At 35.0% G+C, this 20,063-nt stretch overlaps 1 protein-coding gene across 5 annotated transcripts in view; it reads left to right on the top strand.

The window, feature by feature from the left end:
• The window catches only part of setbp1 (SET binding protein 1), a 97,014-nt gene extending 77,251 nt beyond the window's left edge, over nucleotides 1-19,763 (top strand). For all 5 annotated transcript variants that reach the window (XM_069187176.1, XM_015364971.2, XM_015364962.2 and 2 more), the window contains one exon: nucleotides 15,027-19,763. In XM_069187176.1, the coding sequence (XP_069043277.1) occupies nucleotides 15,027-15,577 (551 nt within the window). In that variant the 3' untranslated portion in view covers nucleotides 15,578-19,763. The remainder of the gene's footprint in view (nucleotides 1-15,026) is intronic.
• The last annotated feature ends 300 nt before the right edge of the window (nucleotides 19,764-20,063 follow it).

Genomic DNA, 20,063 nt, shown 5'->3' with positions numbered 1-20,063 from the left:
TTTTTGCTTTAATATTTAGTCTGCAAGTATTCTACTGCAATCATCTGTTTCCTCACAGATGTTTTAAATAAATCATCCACACCTCACAGCACTTTGTTTCAGTGAAATTACACAAAATTAAATGTTAAATTTGCCCAGTAACAGTTCTTCACAATTCTGCACAAAAGGATTTGACATTTTTATGTTTTTTTTATCCTGCAGATAAAACAAACAACAAAAATTAAAGACTTCTGAGTCCAGTAAAATTGCATGTATTTAAAGCATCGTAGCAGGTAAAATTAAACAATTGTAAACCGAGGAAGACAAGTATGATATCGACATTACTTTTTTTTTCTCTCCTACCAGTGGTCTACTAGAGATATATTATTAACACATTTTGATTTATTTTCTACAGACGTGTAATAAAAAAAGCTCCTTGTGTTAAAAGAACTGGAAAGCAGCCAGCAGTTTAATGAATCCGGCCTACTCCACTGAAGGGAATTGGGAGCCCTGGGCTCAGTTAGATTACATTCCCACTCCCTTGAGGAGGGGGGGGGGGGTGAGTCACATTCTGCTTCCCCCACCCTCACCCCCAACCTCCTTGCTTGCTGCTGCATTTGGCAGATCCACCTCTTATCAAAATGGAAGAATTGTTTCTATAGGAAAAGCCAGCAAAGTAGATATGTTACAGTTACGCTCTTGACTTGTCATTGAGAAATATGTCAGAAATGTTCATTAATTTGATTTTTTTATAAAAATGCTTTCGAAATTAATTTAAGGAAAGAAACATTAAGTCTTAAATCTTGCATGTTCATTGTTTATTTATTGCATGATAATATATAAAATAAAGACGGATCTTCAGCCATAAAATGTGCATATTCCTGACTTATCAGTTTATCAGGCTAAAATACTTTGTTTTAATTTGGAAACCAAGGAGTACAAAATAATGCCATTTTTATCCTTTAGAAGTTCATTATCGGTCTAGATCTAGATATTGAATTACTTGTTTAATTTACAGTCCAGCTTCTTATGTAGATGGTATTTGATTTTAATAGACTACTGTCATAACCATAATTTCAGAGTTATGTGTGTACTGTATGACAGTGTTTTCTTTAAAAAAAATATGTATCCTATAAAAAAGTACAATAGCAGAAGTGGAAATTTAATGTTAGTAAAATATTTAAGTGTGAATTATTTGATTATTCAAATAAATAGTCATGATGTGACTTTCAAAGATGGAAAATTTAAGACTCATGGAAATGATAAAGTCCAAACGATTGCTACATCTATGGGTAACTTTTGTCTGCAATTATGCCTAATGAAAAAATTAACTTGAATAAAACTGAATGACAGAAGCTATTTTAAAGGAAATTGGAGCAGTGCAGACATAAAGAAGTATTGTGTAAATTAATGTTGCCATGTCACAATGTTGAAAATAGTAACTGTACTGCAAGGCACTAAAAACACTTCAAATGCTATTGGTTCCAATACTATTTTTTGTGTTTAGAATGTTTTGCTGTAAAACAAAATTCTTCTGTAATGAGAAGTGAACACAGAACTCTGTTGTCTTTGCTAACTGAATATACTGTAGATAATACTTTGTTAAAAAAAAGCTTGTGAACGATGTATTAAACCATAGCAACATTTGGACAAATGAAAATGGTAAAAATGTTGCGTCAGCTATTAACGTGGCTCTTAAACATAGTGTCTTCTAGAATGAAATACATTTTCAAGAGTATAAACTAAATTGACCTAGTAGGAAGCTTTTGAGTTTGTAAGAGCCCACATGTTGCTTTTAATTAGCTGTTTTATACGCAAGGAATAGCAGAGTAAAGCCATTCTAACATTGTTCATCATTAATCGTTTGATCAATTAGAAGAGTTCTTTAATGAACTGTATTGAAGCCTTTTGTTGAGGTAAAATACCTGTTAACATAGTCAAGGAACCTGAAACACAGCTCAATTAATTTATCTTCTTGGTAGAGGGGGGGAAACTGTCTATTGAAAAAGAAAACTGTGAAATGATCCATTATTACAAACTTTCTTCAACACTATTTGCACATGTTGGACTCATTCTCATTTATTTATTTTTATAGAGGCATTTGTGGGATTCCTCTTTTGGAGCTATTACTCCTGTTCATCCGAAAAGTCATTGTTTTAGTATTGTACTTAAAATTAAATTTATTGGTTGTCAGGGAAAATTGATAGGACTTTCCAAGGATAATCAATATTTCTTCATTTACTTCCTTGCATCAAGAGTTCTATATATCATATGTTGGCCTAACAGTGAGCTCCAAAATTTGAATCTGCAGAAAACTGAACTACACCAAAATGTGACCAAACTTTTTGATGTCTCCCTGTTTTCTTTACTAGATAAATGAAAAGTGGGGTTTGCTTTAGGACTGAAACATTTTTTTTACCGCTGTGCCTTCTACACATTTACAGGTATACTTGTGCAGTGAACTGTTTAAAATTGCAAATGAGTTTTGGTGTTTCAATTCAGGAAACACGTTTTTTAGTACAAATAAAATGAAACCTAGACAAAAGTCCCAGGCAAGAAAGACATTGCAGAAGCTTTTCTTGCAAAAAACTGGGAACTCTGGTTGACGCCTTTGCTGCAGCTCTGTGGTTGAGAGGGAGGTTAAATGTTTCTCTGAGGTCAGCTGTATTGCTCTTTCAAGAGTACTTTAAACCAGGACTGTGTTGTATAACGTATGTAACGGAAATAGGATATTGATTCAAGTACTGGTTGTACATTTGATTTTCAGTTCACACAGTACTTCTGAATTCTCTGCAGATAGCCGTCTGTTTCAGTTCCTGTGTGCACTCATGTCCCCTGAGGTTCTTCTTACTGTCATCTTGTTGTTTGCTCCCTGGAGTGAGCTGCTAAAGATAAGAGTACTGTGCAATCCACCTATTGATGTCTTCGGGGAAGGCTGTGTGAGGTGGAATGTTAGCAAGAGTTTCAAATAAAATCTGTGGGCCTTTTTCCCCCCCCCACATAGACATGTGTATTTTTGTGTTTTGTAAGCTGCATTAGAAGATCTGGGAAATTTGAATCTTCAAATGCTTTTTTATTTCCACTTGGTTTCTTCACTAAGACTGATGTTTCATGGAAACAGTTTTATGTAAAACGTTAAGCTTTGTATATAATTTCATATACCTATTTGAGACTAAATAAACTAGACAAGTAGAAGGTAAATGTAGTTATTTGGAGAGAAAAATCCAGACTAGTCTAGGGAGAGCTGTTTATCTTTACTTACAGGAAATCATTCCAAAAATTTTCCTGAGCTTTTATAGCTTCTTTCTCATTCAAGCTGTCCATGACCTATTACTCATGACTCATGTTAAAAGACCTCTAAAATCATCTCTCCTGATTACATCCTGCACAAGTCTATAGTTGTAGAACCGAGTGGAACGACTGTATTTGTATCCAATTTATTTTTAGCAAGGACAGTAGTGGCTAATGGCTAATCAGTCAGATTGGTACATCAGTTTCAGAGCAGGTTTGATTGCTCTTTTTGAAAACAGGTAAGGTTAAACTTTCATCTCATCCACGCCTTGGTGCTGCAGTTAACATTTTTAACACTATTGTTTCTTGGAAACTTTTGAACATATTTAAATATTAAAATATGAAGTATTCACAACTGTGGGACAATTTTATCTGAGGTTCGCAAGCCACACTTGTACTATTTTAATTATGACCAAAAAAGAGCATGTTATTGAGCTAGAACACCAAAGCGGAGGTGAAAGGTCACCTTTGTTTATCTGTTTTGCTCTCTCAAGGTCAGTAATTGACCAGTGATGTCTCCAAACAAATGATAAGCCATGTGTAATAGAAAATATTGACTCGACCTCAAAGAAGAACTCTGCAGAGTACCTGTCTTTGACCTTTCAATATCTTTCAGAAGTCAATAAAAACATAACTAGAATCTGTGCTTTGACACTAAATTTGTTCAGGGAATATTTTAACCTTGAACTCAGGGCTTTGGTTTCCATGACAACAGGAAGAAGGCCTCTGCATTCAAGAGGGGAGCTAGAGGGAGAGCAGAAGCAAGTCCATAAATCAGTGTCCCTAATGAAAACATGGTGTGCAGGCTGCAGGTAGAGATTTCAGGGGATAAATGGCTTGTGACGGTCCCTTTGAAAATTAATGTCTCTTGCACATGATTTGTTGGCACTGGGGAAGGCTGCATAAGGTTTTTTTGTGTTTAATGGAGGTCAGGGAGCAAGAAGAAGGCTTAGGTTCTGGGGGAAGAGGCAGGCTCACCAGTTCTTTGATTAAAAACAAATGAAAATTCTGTCACATTGCATAGGTCTCCTATGTATTTTTTATTGTTTCCTATTAATGCTTTTAGTTTTATGTATTCTGAGCACCATGAAGAAACTTGCCTACTACAGCCACAGCAATTGCAAAAAATGTTCAAGAACATGACAGTGTTTGTGGTCACCACTGGGAGGATACGGTATGTGACAGCTACTTTGCACCAAACTAAAGACACTTTCTTGAATTCAATTCATCTCATAGATCCTGGAAAAGTATGTGTCTGTTAACTGGTCTAGGTCCCACTCGTCATCTCTGTCTGCAGGAAGGCCAGCAGTTGAGATCCCAAGACGGTAGCACGATATAGTCAAGCTGCTATCTATCATTATCTGCTGTATTCTATGACAACTAAATACACCTACCCAGATCATCACACTTAGACCTCCCCATTGACTTTGGTTAGGTTTTAGACTTGTGGTCTTCCACATCATGGGCTGTAATGGAAGTACTACATTTGGCTGTGTTTTAATGTAATGTATTGTTGGGTTAGAAATGCCTGGCTGTGAACACCCTATGAAATACCAATTGTACAAAGGCATTGTTGTCTTTATAATGGGGGCTTATTGGCTCTTTTCTTGATTTACACCAAGCTTGACAGGTTACACCAGGCTTGACAGGTTAAAGAACATCATCATGTAAAGTAGACCCATTTAACTCTCAGTAATGAGATGATTTAGTGCTCATGCAACAAAAGCTTATTTTTTAAACCTAATGTCTCGAGACAAAAAGCAACCACAACATAACATCTACAGTAGAGGTACTCCCTAACTTTCATGAATCCAATTTTCCTTAATAAAAAGTTACATTCGACCTCAGTCTTGTTCCACACTGTAATTTGTTTTACATCTGCAGTACCTGGAATAGGTTTTACTATGTGTTTGCATTGTTATCCCTTTGATCACTAGTGAAAATCAAGCCAACACTAGGAATTAAGCTATATGAAGCTTTGAGTAACATAATTTCTCCCAATCCTGTCTTCTTGATTTACAGTACTTTTTATTCAAACACTATAGTGGTCTTCCATCTTTTCTACCTTAGAAAGAGTGTGGAGTAGTTAAGTAGAAGCAGGGCAGCGGGATTGCAATCTCCCAGGGGTTTACTGCCCTTAATAATTAACAGGTGCATGCTAGTCCAACTGAGCGAAAACATAGCATTTACTAACAACCCATGTGTTAAAGGACATCCTTTTAGGTCTATCTCCAGTCCATGGGGGGACACTACAGCACTGTATAGTAATAATAATAATAATAATAATAATAATAATAATAATAATAATAATAATAGTGCACTTTTATAAGCTTAAAATACTATAATATTTATAATGATCAATTATAAAAGGGAATGTACCATATAAGAGTGCGACATACATAAGATTGACAACCAGTACCACTAACAGAAATTTAATTTCACATAGTATGAAAACTTACCTTTTAATTGTCTAATATACAACATTTTGTAAGTTACATTTTTTCTTATATGAGATGGATGTAGTTTTATAAACGGAACAAACAGTGTTAGTGTTTCACAGTGCTCCTCACAGTTCAGCTATTGGACTTCAGACAGATTTGTTTATATTACGATGATGAAAATATACTGTAGATTCCACTAGAGCCTCCCTTTTTTGACCAGGAGTTAAGTCAACCAATCACTCCTTAAAACTCACTCAACATTTGAAAGTAAACATTTTCATGAAGCATGAAGTTTTGGTGTTATGCTCAAAGAACTCAAGCTGCTAACATATTATTCTATAATATCAAACGAACTGCTACATTTGACAATGATGTTCAGATTTACTCCATAATATTTCAATATCACGTATGGTGAAACACTAAAAATCTGTGATTAATGTACTTCTAATGATACACTTCTTATTTCAACAATGAGCTTGAATGTGGCTGTCTTTGAAACAACTTAAAAACTGTGACTGTTTACTTAGCTCCCTGCAATTTAAGCGTTGCGTTTTAGCCAAAAGCAACATAAGCTCATACAAGTCGCTCTTTATTTAACAGCTAAACACAGAAAATGAATTAGTGCTTTTGTTTTTAAAACGTGATGTTGTTTCTCACTAGGGACTTTCTGGAAGCAACAGTAAATGATATGCTTACACTGAGGTCATCATCTGCAGTGTTATTTCTGTATTTAGCCTTACAAAAACATCACTTCACAACAAGCAGGTTTTGGTAAATTGCAGTAAAATTGCCTCAGCAGGTGATTCAGCATCCATACTGAATCAATTCTTTGGGAATTTAAGGTACAGGTCAATGAAGGGGTGATTTCAACTGGGATTCAAACATGTACTGTAGATAATGTCTCCTTGATAAGTGTGCTGAGTCCATAAAAAAGGTTATTAAAAATGTCTACATTTTGTCCTGTTGTACATTTGATTATTGGCACAATAAATCATTCTAATTTCAAATGGAAGAACTAACTGGAAGAAGCTAAATGCTTGTAAGTTGGGTTTTACTACTTTGATCTTGAAGCTGGATTGTATATTTGTATGTACAGTATGGTTTCACACCCATATTAACTGCCCATGTTAACTGTTGTCAGTATTTTGTATGACTTTCAGAAGGTTTTTTTTTGATTGAAAACATATCATTGGATAGAAAACAAGAGAGGTAAATACTCCAATTTGGTTGGTGTGGTTAGAGGAGCACTACAGTGATGTGTATTAGGGCTGTATTTCTTATTAATCTATGTCAATTAGTAGATGTAGATTAACACTGCTGAAGAGGCAAAGGAGATTCATTAGTGAAGATTGATGTGGCGCACATTGTGTAAATAAAGTTTAGAGTGTTACGTGTGGGTAGCAAAAACATAAAGTTACTTATGTAACAGACAAGTCTTTATCCTAACACATCATGTGCATCTTGTATCATTAATGTGGTATAAGCAGTAAATATCTGGTATTTACGTTTGCCATTGATCTATAGTACCACTGGAATGTGAACACTTGCCAAGATTATTATAGAACAACTCTCATATAATAATTAGAATTGAATTAGAATATTATAGAATAAATCCATTACTGTCTATACACAGTATCATTAAAAATGTAAAGAACAACCTTTTCCTTCTGCTTTGAAGTTTCTGATATCATAAAAAAAATCTGTGGCGACAGTAAAAAAAAAAAAAAGTACTGTTTCATCAGCAAAGGATTTCCTAGCTGAGGTAATGCATTCTTCAGATGAATGATGGCAAAGTGGTGCGTATGGGCATGGAGTAAAAGGAACTGAGTGTCTAAGGGTCCTAGCTGTGATTAGTGATTATAATGGAGTAGAATTACAAGTCATTACAGCTGACCTTTTCATGAGTGGTTTTAGTTGTTCCTTGGTGTTCTTCCTCACTTCAGTTACTGCTGTTCTCCAAAAGAAGATCTTCTAGGAAAATGAAGTGTACTGCATGCAGGTATAATGTGACTGTGTACTCAATGCTCGGCATTTGTAGTCCCTTCCTGCATCTCTATGCTATGCTGGGAGCTGCAGCTTATAAACAGCTGGAAAGATCCTTGCTTCATAAGATATTTTTATCAGTGTCAAATACTTGTTCTGCCATTCTCTTGTAGATGAGCATCCCTAAGGCTAGGAGAACATAAGCAGTGCTACATGTAATTTACTACAAATTTGTTTAAGTGTGAATTGTAAGGGTTTCATTTCGGTAGTTTAACAGTCACAAAACAGTTTTGTCATTCTTCCTATTCTAGATTTAATACAGTTTTCATGTTTTTTTTTAATAAGCAAAGTATTTTAGGTACAAAAACTTAAGAAAACAGCATGTTCAATAATTCGGGAAATTGACCGGGATTTAAAAAAAAACTTCCAACAATTTGAAACATATAGATATTTTTACACTTGGCAAATAAGTTCACTTTTTTCACATAGTAAAGTAAACATTGCATAATTTGGTTTTAAAATATATTTGGTATTTGACTTAGTGAATTTTTTATATTTATCTTTTACCCTTGCAGACAAAAAGTACTATAACTGAGTTGTTGGAAAGAAAAAGTGTTTGGAAAAGGACTACAGAGACTGCTGTGGATACATGAATCTTTTATTTAACAAGTAAACACCTGACCACACACAAGCAAAATATTTTGGCACAGCTTGCTTTCAGCTATATAATTACACTTAGATGCGTGTACAGTGTGCAATTTAAATACAGCAGAGAGAGTGGGAACTTGTAAGAACAGTCCTTTTCATTAGAGCTATTGGCTCCCAAACTAAAAAACTATTCATGAAGCACTGATTCTTAACTGTAGCATTGACTGGTTTCCTAACAGTCATATAGAAAAACAGTTGGTTGCCATGGTTTATATTAAACATTAGGAGACCTCCCCCTGAAATAAATTACTGTTTGTTTTCTTAGATGCAAATATTTAAGGAGCCCATACTAAAGTGTTTTTAGTAGATCTCTCATTTTTTGTAATCCTTTTTGGAGTCCCGTTATTTATTTTTACCACAAAATTCAATGTCATTAACCCATATGAAGTGTGTAAAAATGCATGACTTGATTGAGAATAGCATTAATTCTGGTGGGATAATTTGTGGCTTCTTTGGAGCAGAGGAATGGCTTGTTTCTTGTAATAAAAGTGCAGAATGGATATCATTTTAGTCTTAGTTTGGCACAAATTCATAATAGATCCCATCCATTCTACCAACATGTCATCCATATAATCTGAGTTGTGTAATACAGAGAAAGATAGCAGAAATAATATGGATAACTTGAATGAAGAGAAAAACTAAATTAAACATTAGTGTTCACATAGTTCTGAAAAATTCAAAGTCAAAGAAACTTATTTTTTTTTTTTAGAAAAGTTCTATCCATAATAGGAAACTCGCAAAACAACATAAAATTAATGGCAGTTGGCAGTGTGCTAAGTTACATTATAAGAATGTGGCCTGGGCTTGAATTTACAGTGCAGTTTACTTCTCAAAAATTAATTTCACTTGATATTTTTTCAAATAAAATACAAGAGGAAAACAAGAACATTACAGTATATCAATAACGTTATACATCAATGCTCATTGTATGAAATCCTCTAAAATAGGCCTTTTTAAATAGGATCACTACAACAGAAACTCCTGAAACAAGGCTTTGGCCACTGGCCCTATGAGTGCTAGCATTTGGAAGCCCCACATGAATAATCTCAGGATAAACCTGAATCCAGAGTTGCCATTGAAGAGCCTTCCAACACTGTGCCAACAACTTTTTAGTTGCAGTTAATCCAGCCATTTCAGTCCCAGGGGACATATACAGTATACAGACAAAACAAGACTCATTTCAAGAACATAACCGCTTTTGGACATTCCCAAAACTTGCATAAAAAGCTGTCCATAGTGGCCCTGGGCAGAGTGTACATAGGGGACTAGGAACAAGGTTACCATGGAACAATGTAAAGGGTTCCTTTCATCTGCCCCTGTGGTCAAACAGATTATTTGTTGAGTTCATGACAACCTCTTCCCTCTAGGGGGCATCATAAGAATGAATTGCAGAGCGGATTCGCAAACATAAAAAGAAAGAGGAGCCTGGAAGCTTGTATTGAGATTTTGAATCCTGGGACATGCCAAAGTCATGCTCATTGAAAGTGATGTAAATCTCTTTGTCACTCCAATGTGAAAAATGGATAGGAGTACTGCTTTTAAGGAGTTTATGGAGAAATATTTGAAATGTTTTTCCCATTTTATTTCCATTAAATATGATTTGAAAATTATAGTCCATTAAACGTTCACCTTATGCTTTGTTTTTGCAAGAGGCTGATGATTTTTAATGATTAAATATGATCAAAACAACTACCCTATGCTATGAACATGCTGTATTCCCAATATAGGTTTAACAGCAGAAATGTTTCCTTTACCCTATAATGTCTAAAATCTATTTTTTCTGATAGGTATTGCAGCCCACGAATTTCTATTTAAAAATAATTGCAATTTATGTGGTCTGAAAATGGTCATAGTATGATATTTCATAATTGTTCTTTCAAATAATAGTAGAAGGAAGAAATCCTGTTTGACAGATTAGCATTGTCTTTTCTGAGACAATGTTTTGATTGATGTTGGGAAAAAAAATGGTTTAGGCAGGTTTATGTCTTCTTCATGGATTCATGGAAATGGTGTGCGTTGTCTTTTACATACGTCAGCTGTACCTACAGTATGCTAAGTATGAAAAACATAGGGTTGTACTGAGCTCTTCACCACTAAAGGCTCAGCCCTAGGTTCTCCCTAATGTACAGTAGACACTTAGGATAGAGATATTTGAAAAGAATTATTTGTGTGATTTGGGGTGAAATAAATCAATAGGACTCAAGAGCTCTGTTGAGAATATAAAGGAGATTTTTATTGATGAGTGTTCCCTGCATTTGTTCACAAAGTGGTGAAGGTTGCTAATGAAAAAGAGCTCTGAATTTGCCACTGTGTACAACTGATCCCACACAAAATTTTAAGATCTTTCTGACAATGTGAATTTGGTTTAACTATTTTATAGAATTCCTTTTACAATGTCATTCATGCCAGAAGAGATTTGCTAAATGTCCTTTGACAGGATGTTAAGATCACAATGTTGTACAAGAGCTTAGTTTGGTGCTATAGATTATGTAAGCAATTATAGCTGCCATGAAGTTGTTCATTTACTGTACTTTTCCCACAGTATGCAAAGAAATACATTTTTGACAGAATCAAGGGTTCATAATAAAAATTGTTAGTTCAAGTGGAGTTCTTTTATCTTTTTTTATTCAAGTAAAAATTATTGACAGTGAAAGTGAATAAGCTGTATTATGAGTTACAAAATCAAATTGCTCAATATTTATATTTTACAATAACTTCCTATAGAGAAGAATATTCATGGAGGTCATTTGAGAATAGTTGTGTCATAATAATCAATTGAAAGCGATCCATTTCTTCAAAATATGTATAACACAAGAGAAACTGCGTTATAAACGTAGGAATGTTTATCCTTTGATGCCCGATGTACCTTTTGACCTCCTAGTTTTGGCAAATCAGATTTTCTAAAGGTTTTTCATTATTTAAGCATCATTTAGATTTTGACCCATCTTGACTATGTGAACTGTCAAATCCAGTACTCACTGGCAGCTGGATGAGGTCCTCAGATCAATAAGTTACCAGCAGCTAAATGGTCAAGATGGATCGAATGGCTTCCTCTCATTTGTAACTTTTCTTAGATTCTTATGTTTCCATTTGTATGGAGAAAGTAGCTCTGGGAAACAAAAGACTTCCATCAACTACTCCATTTTTCACCCCCAGGAGTTCTCAGTCTTGATGCAATCAAAGCTCGGTTCTGGTGTATTCAAGTATCATCCTCAATAACATGTGTCATTTGACTTAGTGACACCCAAGCAATCATTAGATTAGATTTCATTTAATTTGTTGGGAGATCTCCCTGCGAAAAAAAACAACAATAAAAATAAAAATGGATACCTCATTTATCTCTAGTTCTCTAGGCAAGGATTTTTAAAGAGTGTGGCATTTGTGTGAGTGTGAAAAAATGTTTTTATACTGTACATGACAACATTTTTTTCAAGAGTTTTTAATAGTTGGTAATATTCACGTTCATAAGGCTATAGCTTAGGATTTGGTCGATAAGAAGGAAATGGGCATTTGCTTTGTTATTTCTGAACTGAGCTAAGAATTTGTATTTAGCCCCAAAACTGTTACTGCAGGATTTGGTGTTCAAAACAACCTTAAGTTTACAGCCTTTCTTATTTTTCTGCTTACCGCCCAGGCAAGAATATTTGGGGAATACCGTACATCACAGCTACTTCTTAATTTATCATTTTTGAAAGTGCTGACTTTGGGTTTGTCACAAATCAAAGGTATTCTAATATCCACCTTCTTTATGCTGGAAATTTATTGCTTGTTTTATTTGACGCTTTTTATTTTTGCCTAGTAAGTTCAATTCATCTCAGTTTTGTTTGTTTTCTGGGAAAACTGCCCAAACTTAATGTGATAAAGGGGAGAAGGGTGTTCTCTAAGGATAGGTGTACTCAGGATAGATTTCAGAGGTGGAATACATTTTCTGGCACCTATCCTAGGGCAACGCTAAGACTGTCTGAACTCATTCCACATGAGGCCGGTAGAAGTACAATTTCTTTTTTGGTCTGGGCTGGGTTCCAAAACTCTGAAGTGGAAAGGCAGTAAATTAATTACCTATAGTTCTTAGTCCTGCAGTTTATTGCATGAATTTACAGGCCCTTATATGCAAGGCTTGCAGGAGAACACTGATTACATTCAAATGGTAAATGATAAGATGGATTGGTTCATATTTGTTTAATTATGTATATTGATGCTATTATCTTTCAGGTGTAAATAGACCTTGTATTTTTGTTTACAAGTGGATATTTCCAAATCATTTAAGACTGTAATGAGTTTCAAAGCCTTTCTTTGTCTTTTTTAAAATTGCATCAGTTTTTAAATGTTTTTATGTTATAGACTCAGATCTCATGTAAATAATTTCTATGGTATAATTTATTCTACACATACTTTAGAACTAAGAAAGTTAGTAAGGTGAAGTAAATGAATCCCTTAGTATCTGAGTAAACAAAAGCATAGGTTGAATTCAGTTTCTATCAATTTATTTGTTATAATCACTGTCTTAATTCGTAGTTTATCTTGGTGACAAACTTTCCTCTAGATATTTATGATGATTTATGATTATGTGATTTTAGTCTATATATTCATTCTTAATGGAAATATTATTATTAAACATTTTAATACTCACAGAGCACCCTTGTTAGCCTACATAGATAAAAAAAATATCTGATGGAGTGGAATGTTACTTGTGTTTTTCAGTGAAAGTACGTGATGGTAGCTCTGCTAAATACTATAAAACATGGGCACAGGAAATCAACATTATGTCTAGAATTCATATCAAATTAATGGTTGTAAGAGGAACAGTATGGCTCTGCTTTCTTGTTCTGTGCCAGTTTGTAAATTTAAAGAGATCTTTACATGGAAATTGCTTTTGTTGTGCTCAAAAGAGTAGATATCTGTACTCCAGATGTTTGGAAATAAGTCACTGTAACAACATGACTGAAGGAGACATTTCTGTGGATTTCCTGCCATTACAGAAGAGGTCTTTGTTCTCCCTTATGTGAAATGAAATCTACAAGCTTGTTACAGCTGTGTTTTCTTCTCGCCTTTAACTGAGAGGTTGTATTCTGCCTCAACCCTTCAATAGTAATTAAGCGACCAAGGAATGAGAGGCTGGAACCCTATTACAATGGTTAATTATTGTCATTCACCTGCCAATATTTCAAAAACTCTTTAAAACGCATATCCTTGGACAATTTCTGTAAGATATCTTTTGATTTTAGAGCTTCATAGGAAGTTTATGGCAGCAATATTGGTGTATACAGCACTTTTGACCAAAGACTAGATATAGGTTTTTAAGACATTGGTCACATGGTTTGACATCTATATTAAAATATTAAACCACTCTCTGTGAAATTAGGTGGCACTCAAATTTAATTTATGTTCAGTTTCTATGTATTTCAATGTATGGCATTTTTTATCTGTACTACAGTATTGTAGACTCATATTTTGTCCACAGCTTTGGAATGGCATTAAACATGCCAAACATTTTTGAACTCTCCGTAAAGTCTAACTGCATAATTACCTTCGAGTCCTAGTTTCAATATTTTGTATTTTAACCTGTGACTTCAGTTGAAGGTTATATAACTAATAACTCCTATTGTAATTGTGTTTTATTGTTCTCCCATGGTGTTCAGTACTTGTAAATTCCATGCCATGGATGAAGCCATGATTTTAGAGGGTAATTTTAGGTTGGTGCAGAACAAAAATGAAGATCATATGCGTTATGATTTAGTGGTGATGTCGAGTTTATAAGGAAGTTTGGACAACTTTTAAAAGCCTGCTTCTCTGAAGACAGTTGTGGTAGAGGTATGAACTATAGGCCATGAAGTACCTTTCTGCCCTAGATTTAGAACTGTTCAAGAGAGAACTGTCAGTAAATCACAGTGTTTGGCAGCCATGTTGGATTATGTCAAAAATATCCACTCATGAGGAATAACAACAACCAAGAATTAAATATTTGAGTCCTGAGTCATAGTAAGAGCTGGCTAAGCACCAACCTCCTGGCCATAGACTGAGGAGTTAGCCAAAAGTAGCTGCAAAGGTAGAGATGGGATGGAGGAGTAATACAAAAGACGAATGTGTTGGATAAAGGACATATGTATGGTATTTTTTTTCAACAACATTGCTGCACAGATAGGTCACATGATTTCACAGCAAATTTGATTGCCTTTTCTAAAACCATTATGTGGCAAATAGTTTTTTGCAAATTTGGACTAGCTGTAATAGTTGTGGGGCTTGTTTGCAAAAGAACTGAAACAAATGTTTGTGAGCATTGTTTTGTTTAAAAATAACAGTGTTGTGCATAGTTACTGTATTTAAGTAAAGTTGACAAAAATGTACTTTTCTTATTGCAGTTTGTTTAATTGTTGTCTCAGTTTAGAACTTGCATTCTCTTTGCTACTATACAGTATATAGTCTCTGTATGTAATACACTGCAGTGGTTGTGCTTTTAAAGCATAAAATAAGTGTGTAATAATACAAACCAATATGAAACTCCTGGTTTCCCAGAACAATAAAAACATAAAAGAGGAAAGAAAACCTGGAGCTCTTTTAGGTTTTAACTTAGCCATCATTTCCTTTCTGATGCAAGTTACCATTTTTTTCTCTTTTCTTTGTTAGATAATAGCCCACCCTTGAAGAAGAGGTTTAAACGGAAAGAAATTGAGGAGATACAGTGTGAAGTGCGCAAGATGTGCACCTTTTCCAAAATCCTTTCCACTAAGAAGAACCTAGACCACGTCAACAAAATCCTGAAGGCAAAACGGCTCCAGCGACAGGCGAAGACCGGAAACAACATTGTGAAGAGGAGGAGGGGAAGACCCAGAAAGCAGCCTGTCCTGTTGGATGATGAATCCTTGGGCCAAATGCCTGTGCTGGAGAAATGCATTGATCTTCCTGGTAAGAGAAGCCTGCGCACGAACGTTGTGCCTGAGACTCTGGAGTTTGCCAAGCAAGATTCCATCATGGACGCGATTGAGTCTGTGGTCCACATGGCAAGGGTGCAGCAAAAGAGCGGAAAGCGGTGGCACCAGAGCCAGGAGGACGTCCGAGTCAAGCGGCCACGACGGTGCCGAGGAATGGAGAAAGACGAGGTTGTAGTCCCGGGGAGAAAGCTTGGCAGCTCCGCCCTTTCATCGACCAGTTTTTCAACCGTACAATCTGCGCAATGAATCCTCCTTGCACTTTAGCCTTTGTTTTTTTCTATATTCAAGTATTATGGGCATTCTTGGAGGATTCCGAAGGAGAACTTGGTCAGTTCTGCAGGATACACCTGTCAACATGTAACAGGAAATACATTGCATCTCTGCTGCAGTTGGCTTTTACTTTCTTTGGTCTACTGAAGACACTACCATGGTGTATTGGACTCCTGCAAAATCCTGCCCCACTCATACTATATCTTAAGTTTGTCTCCTAACTCTGGCTCTGCCACATCTAACCAGCAAGTATATAAACAATGATTCATTAGCTTATACTGTGCAGCTTCAGTTATTTTGCCTTGGATTACTAATTTTGTTAAAGCACAGTGCATTTATTGCAATGACAACACATTGACCGATCTTTGTTTTCATTGAACTCTGTCCCCCTGTTCTGAATTGATTTTTTTTCTGAACTGGTGGGAGGATGGCAATACTTTGGAATAATAAGACCTAATGAATGCTGTCATGCCAGCTTCGTTACTCAAGAGGTCTGACTGTACATAGGAACATTTTCTTCTTACAATACATGCCTTTTCGCTGTACAGTGTGTTTCAGAAAGTATTTTTGACTTACTGGCTTAAAAAGTAGTGAAGTGTGTTGTACCCTGGAACATGAAAGTTGGGTATTATTTTTAACCAAAAATAGAGATGGGTGTGACTTGAGACATGTTTGCTTTCAGATAAAAGGATCCAGATTCATTATTTATATGAAGTGGGTACGTCACATACATAGTAGTTAAAAAATAAGAACAGAGCAACCAAAATATTCCCTGTCATTTAAATACCAGTCAAGTAATTCTTTTAACATGGTGTTAAAACGGTTCTCTTTTACAAAGTCAGTTGCTTTTGGCTGTCAATAAAATCAATTTAATTTATAATTCTATTTATAAAATCAGCACTTAAATCCTTAATTAAGCCTTAAAATGTAAAATGTTCCTGTTAAAATCTGGTATGGAATACCGTGTAGTAGCACTGGACTTACAAATGTGTTGTATCAGTTCTTTCTGCATACATTTTTTCAAAAGTCTTTCATTCATTCATTTGGTATATATTTAGTTGTGCATGGAAAAAAATGCTAAGGAGATTAAAAACTGTTGATGCCAAAAGTTATTTCAACTTCTGAATCCGGAAGACGCAAAACTAGGGTTCACTTTAAGAATTAACCTTTAAGGAGTTATAAAGTTAACCTATCAAGTATCGTAATAAGATACAAAAAGTATTTGACATTAGATATACTGTTTGGTTCATAGTTGGAACAAAATTAATTGAAATTAACAGTGATATTAATGTTGTTATATAGGACCCCAGGCAAAACCCAAACCTTAAAGGTGCAAGATATACAGTATATACTTCCATTAATTTCAGAATGCATGTTGTTGAGAGATGATTGTGTCCAAATTACCAGAAGAATTACAGTAAACTTTTGTAAGTGTAGTTACCAGAAAGTTTTCAAGTATAGTAACCAAAGTTTGTCTGCTATTTGTGTTGTAATGCTGGGGGTTAAAAGATGATTTGCGGTCTCTGTGACACCCAATATACCAGGGCAAAATGGCAATAATAAAAGAACAAGTGAAAAAGCACTGTTTACTAGAAACGAACAGAAAGAGAAGCTGTTTGGAAATATGGTATGCTTCATGTTTTGCATATACTTTCTTCCGTGAAAGCTGGCAAATTACTCTTGTTTAGGGAAACATTCATTATGAACTTAGGTCAGTATTGTGTTGATGTGTCCAGTGGCCACATATGGAAAGTAACAATCAACAGAAATGATGTATAGTTTATGACATTAAGTTAATGCATTTCCTTATAGGCTCTGTAGTTTTTGGGAAACAGTAGTACTGTAGTCTGAAAGCAGTTGTTGATGTGCCTTATGTGTGTTTCCCAAGGCATAAAATTATCTGCGCAGATTATACAAGCAAGGGAGAAGTTATCCTATACTCAGAATTTTTATTCCAACTCAGTGTGCCTGAAAAACATTGATTTAAGACAGTAGTCCTTTTATATAGCTTAATATGAAACCTTAATTTTGTTTTTGTACTGTTGACAGCTATAAGATGGAAAGTCTTGTAAATCATTTCAATGGATCACAAAAGTGATTTTTTTTAGCGTGGATTCTAGTTGTCCTATCCAGCATTACACAGGGGCCCTGGTCAATGGTGCACAGCCTCATTCCTTCGGGGCAGCAGCAGTCCAACAGGATTTGTGGTTTAATGGCCCACATTTTAAGAGCTGGGAAAAAGGCAAAGCTGATCTGAATAAGTTAATATTTCAATTAGGCAGCAAAGAGCTCAGGTGGAACAGCATTCAGAAGACCCTGCAGCCCTCCAGGACTGCAGCTGCAAACCTCTGCCCTCATACCTTTGCTTCCTCCCATGATTGTATTAATCCCTAGGCTGTGTCTTGTGTGGCGTCCCCACTTCTTCTATGTGCTATGCATCAGGTTATATGAGTACGCTGCTGGTGGATTGTGACTTTGCAACAAACTGTTGAATTGATCTGTAAATTCAGCTTTCTGTTTTGGGTCCACCCTTTCACAAAGATAAATAAGTGGTCTTATTTAATTTCAAGAAAACAATAAATGTAAAAAAAAATTATAATGAATAATAATAATTTGCAACGTGTGCAAAAAGTGACTATCATTGCAACTATTACTGCAAAGGGTCAGAAAGTCCTTTCTTGCAGTAGAGCCTTAATCTGAAGTTTAATTAATCTAGAAGTCGATTGTAAATAGTGTAATTAAACTGGATCTGACTGCATGAATGCAAACTGTGTTTTACAGAAACGTGGGTCTGCATAATGGTTCCTGTCAAGGTGTCCAGCTATAGCTCCAGCAGGATACAGCCTAAAATGAGCTGAGCACTGCTGAGACTAAAGTTGAATTGTGTAGTTTCGTAGCCAATAATAAACAAGCTAGCAGCTATTTCTTCTGTCAGTTGTACAAATGCAAGGCTTGTAGACCTACATGGGTTTGGACTGATTCATTCTGAGACATTGCCAAAAAAAGACTAAAATATTTCCATTACAAAACCATGTCAAAGTATTTTATATCAAACCACTCTAACTGGGTTTCATGGTTCATTTCTGAAAGAAGCTAAATTTGAATGTTCTACTCTAACCAAAATGTAAAAATCACAACCATTAAAGCATTACTATTATTTGTGGCAGTACAAGACACTCTTGGTACAGAGACAGCAGAGATGGTTAGTCATTAAGCCAGCATAAAAAAAGGATTTCTCTGAAAAAAAAAGTAATTTTATGTTGCTGTGTGAAGCCTGAAATACCAGATACCTGTACTCTACCAGCCGAAATACCGGTGCCTTCTAAAGCTTAAAAGTGTTTTTGTTACCTGGTTCTTAAGCTTCAAAAAGAAAATGGAAAGATAAACCAGACTGTACATATGTGATGAATATGTCTTGAACTGCTTTACCTTGTATTATGAAGGCAATTGGCACTACACAGAGCTGAAGTCTTACCTGACTGTGAAACACTAAAGTGAAAATGTAAGAATATCAGAATTACTGCTCATGTTAACACAGGTTGCATATACATCAAAGTGTTTTTAAGTTTTTAAACAATGCTGTTGTTTCAGACATAAAGTGCAAATGAAGTATTGAGAAAAATAAATGTAACAATGTACATTACAGGAGCACAATTGGAGCTCTGACTGTGCTGGCATATTTTAGTTTGTATACATAGTGTTTTTTAACCTCTTTTTAATAGAGTGGATTTTTTTTCTTTTTTGCATGTTCTACTTGATTGTATGTATACATATTTTAGACAAGGGGAAAGTTATTTGTATTTTAATTAAATTCGGAGGAAAAACTTGTACATTGTTTGATATGTTTTTTTGTAATGGATTTTTAATTCATGAAGCATTTTTGTACATTGTATGGATATTAAAACTGCAAATATTTGGCATATATATATAGGTATATATTGGGTAAAAATTGCATACGTATATATTTATATATATATGCTGGCATGCTTTTGGTCATGTTTGTTCATGATCTAGTTGTTTTTTTCCTTTTTTTTCTTAAAGAAAAGCTCATTCTTTTGCTGCCATTTCCTGGTTAGCAGTATAGAGCACTTAAAAATAAAATAAAGTTGACCTTGTTCATATGTTATTCATTGTGTGAAAATAATAAATGAGTTTATTGAAAGCCTCAAAAGTGTTATAGTCTTCTTGTCTCTGCCTTGTCAGATTAACACAATAGTGGTGCACTGACAAAAAAACACATCTTTGACAAAACATAGCCCTTTTAAGTACTGTGTTAATTCAAGTGCATTTGTCCTGGATCATTCAGATGGATCATAGCTTTGGGAAAGTCTCACCAGCATCCAAACCAGCAGACATTATTTGAACTGAAGATTGATAATTTAAGGCTCTTTTCATTACATCTGTTTTCTTCTTTAATAATGTTTCAGCAATCCCTGTATGTGGAATGTGAGTACAAAGCGTT

This window comes from Lepisosteus oculatus, chromosome 3 (assembly GCF_040954835.1).
Source record: "Lepisosteus oculatus isolate fLepOcu1 chromosome 3, fLepOcu1.hap2, whole genome shotgun sequence".
Lineage (NCBI taxonomy): Eukaryota > Metazoa > Chordata > Actinopteri > Semionotiformes > Lepisosteidae > Lepisosteus > Lepisosteus oculatus.
This window is presented reverse-complemented; position numbering and strand designations above follow the sequence as displayed.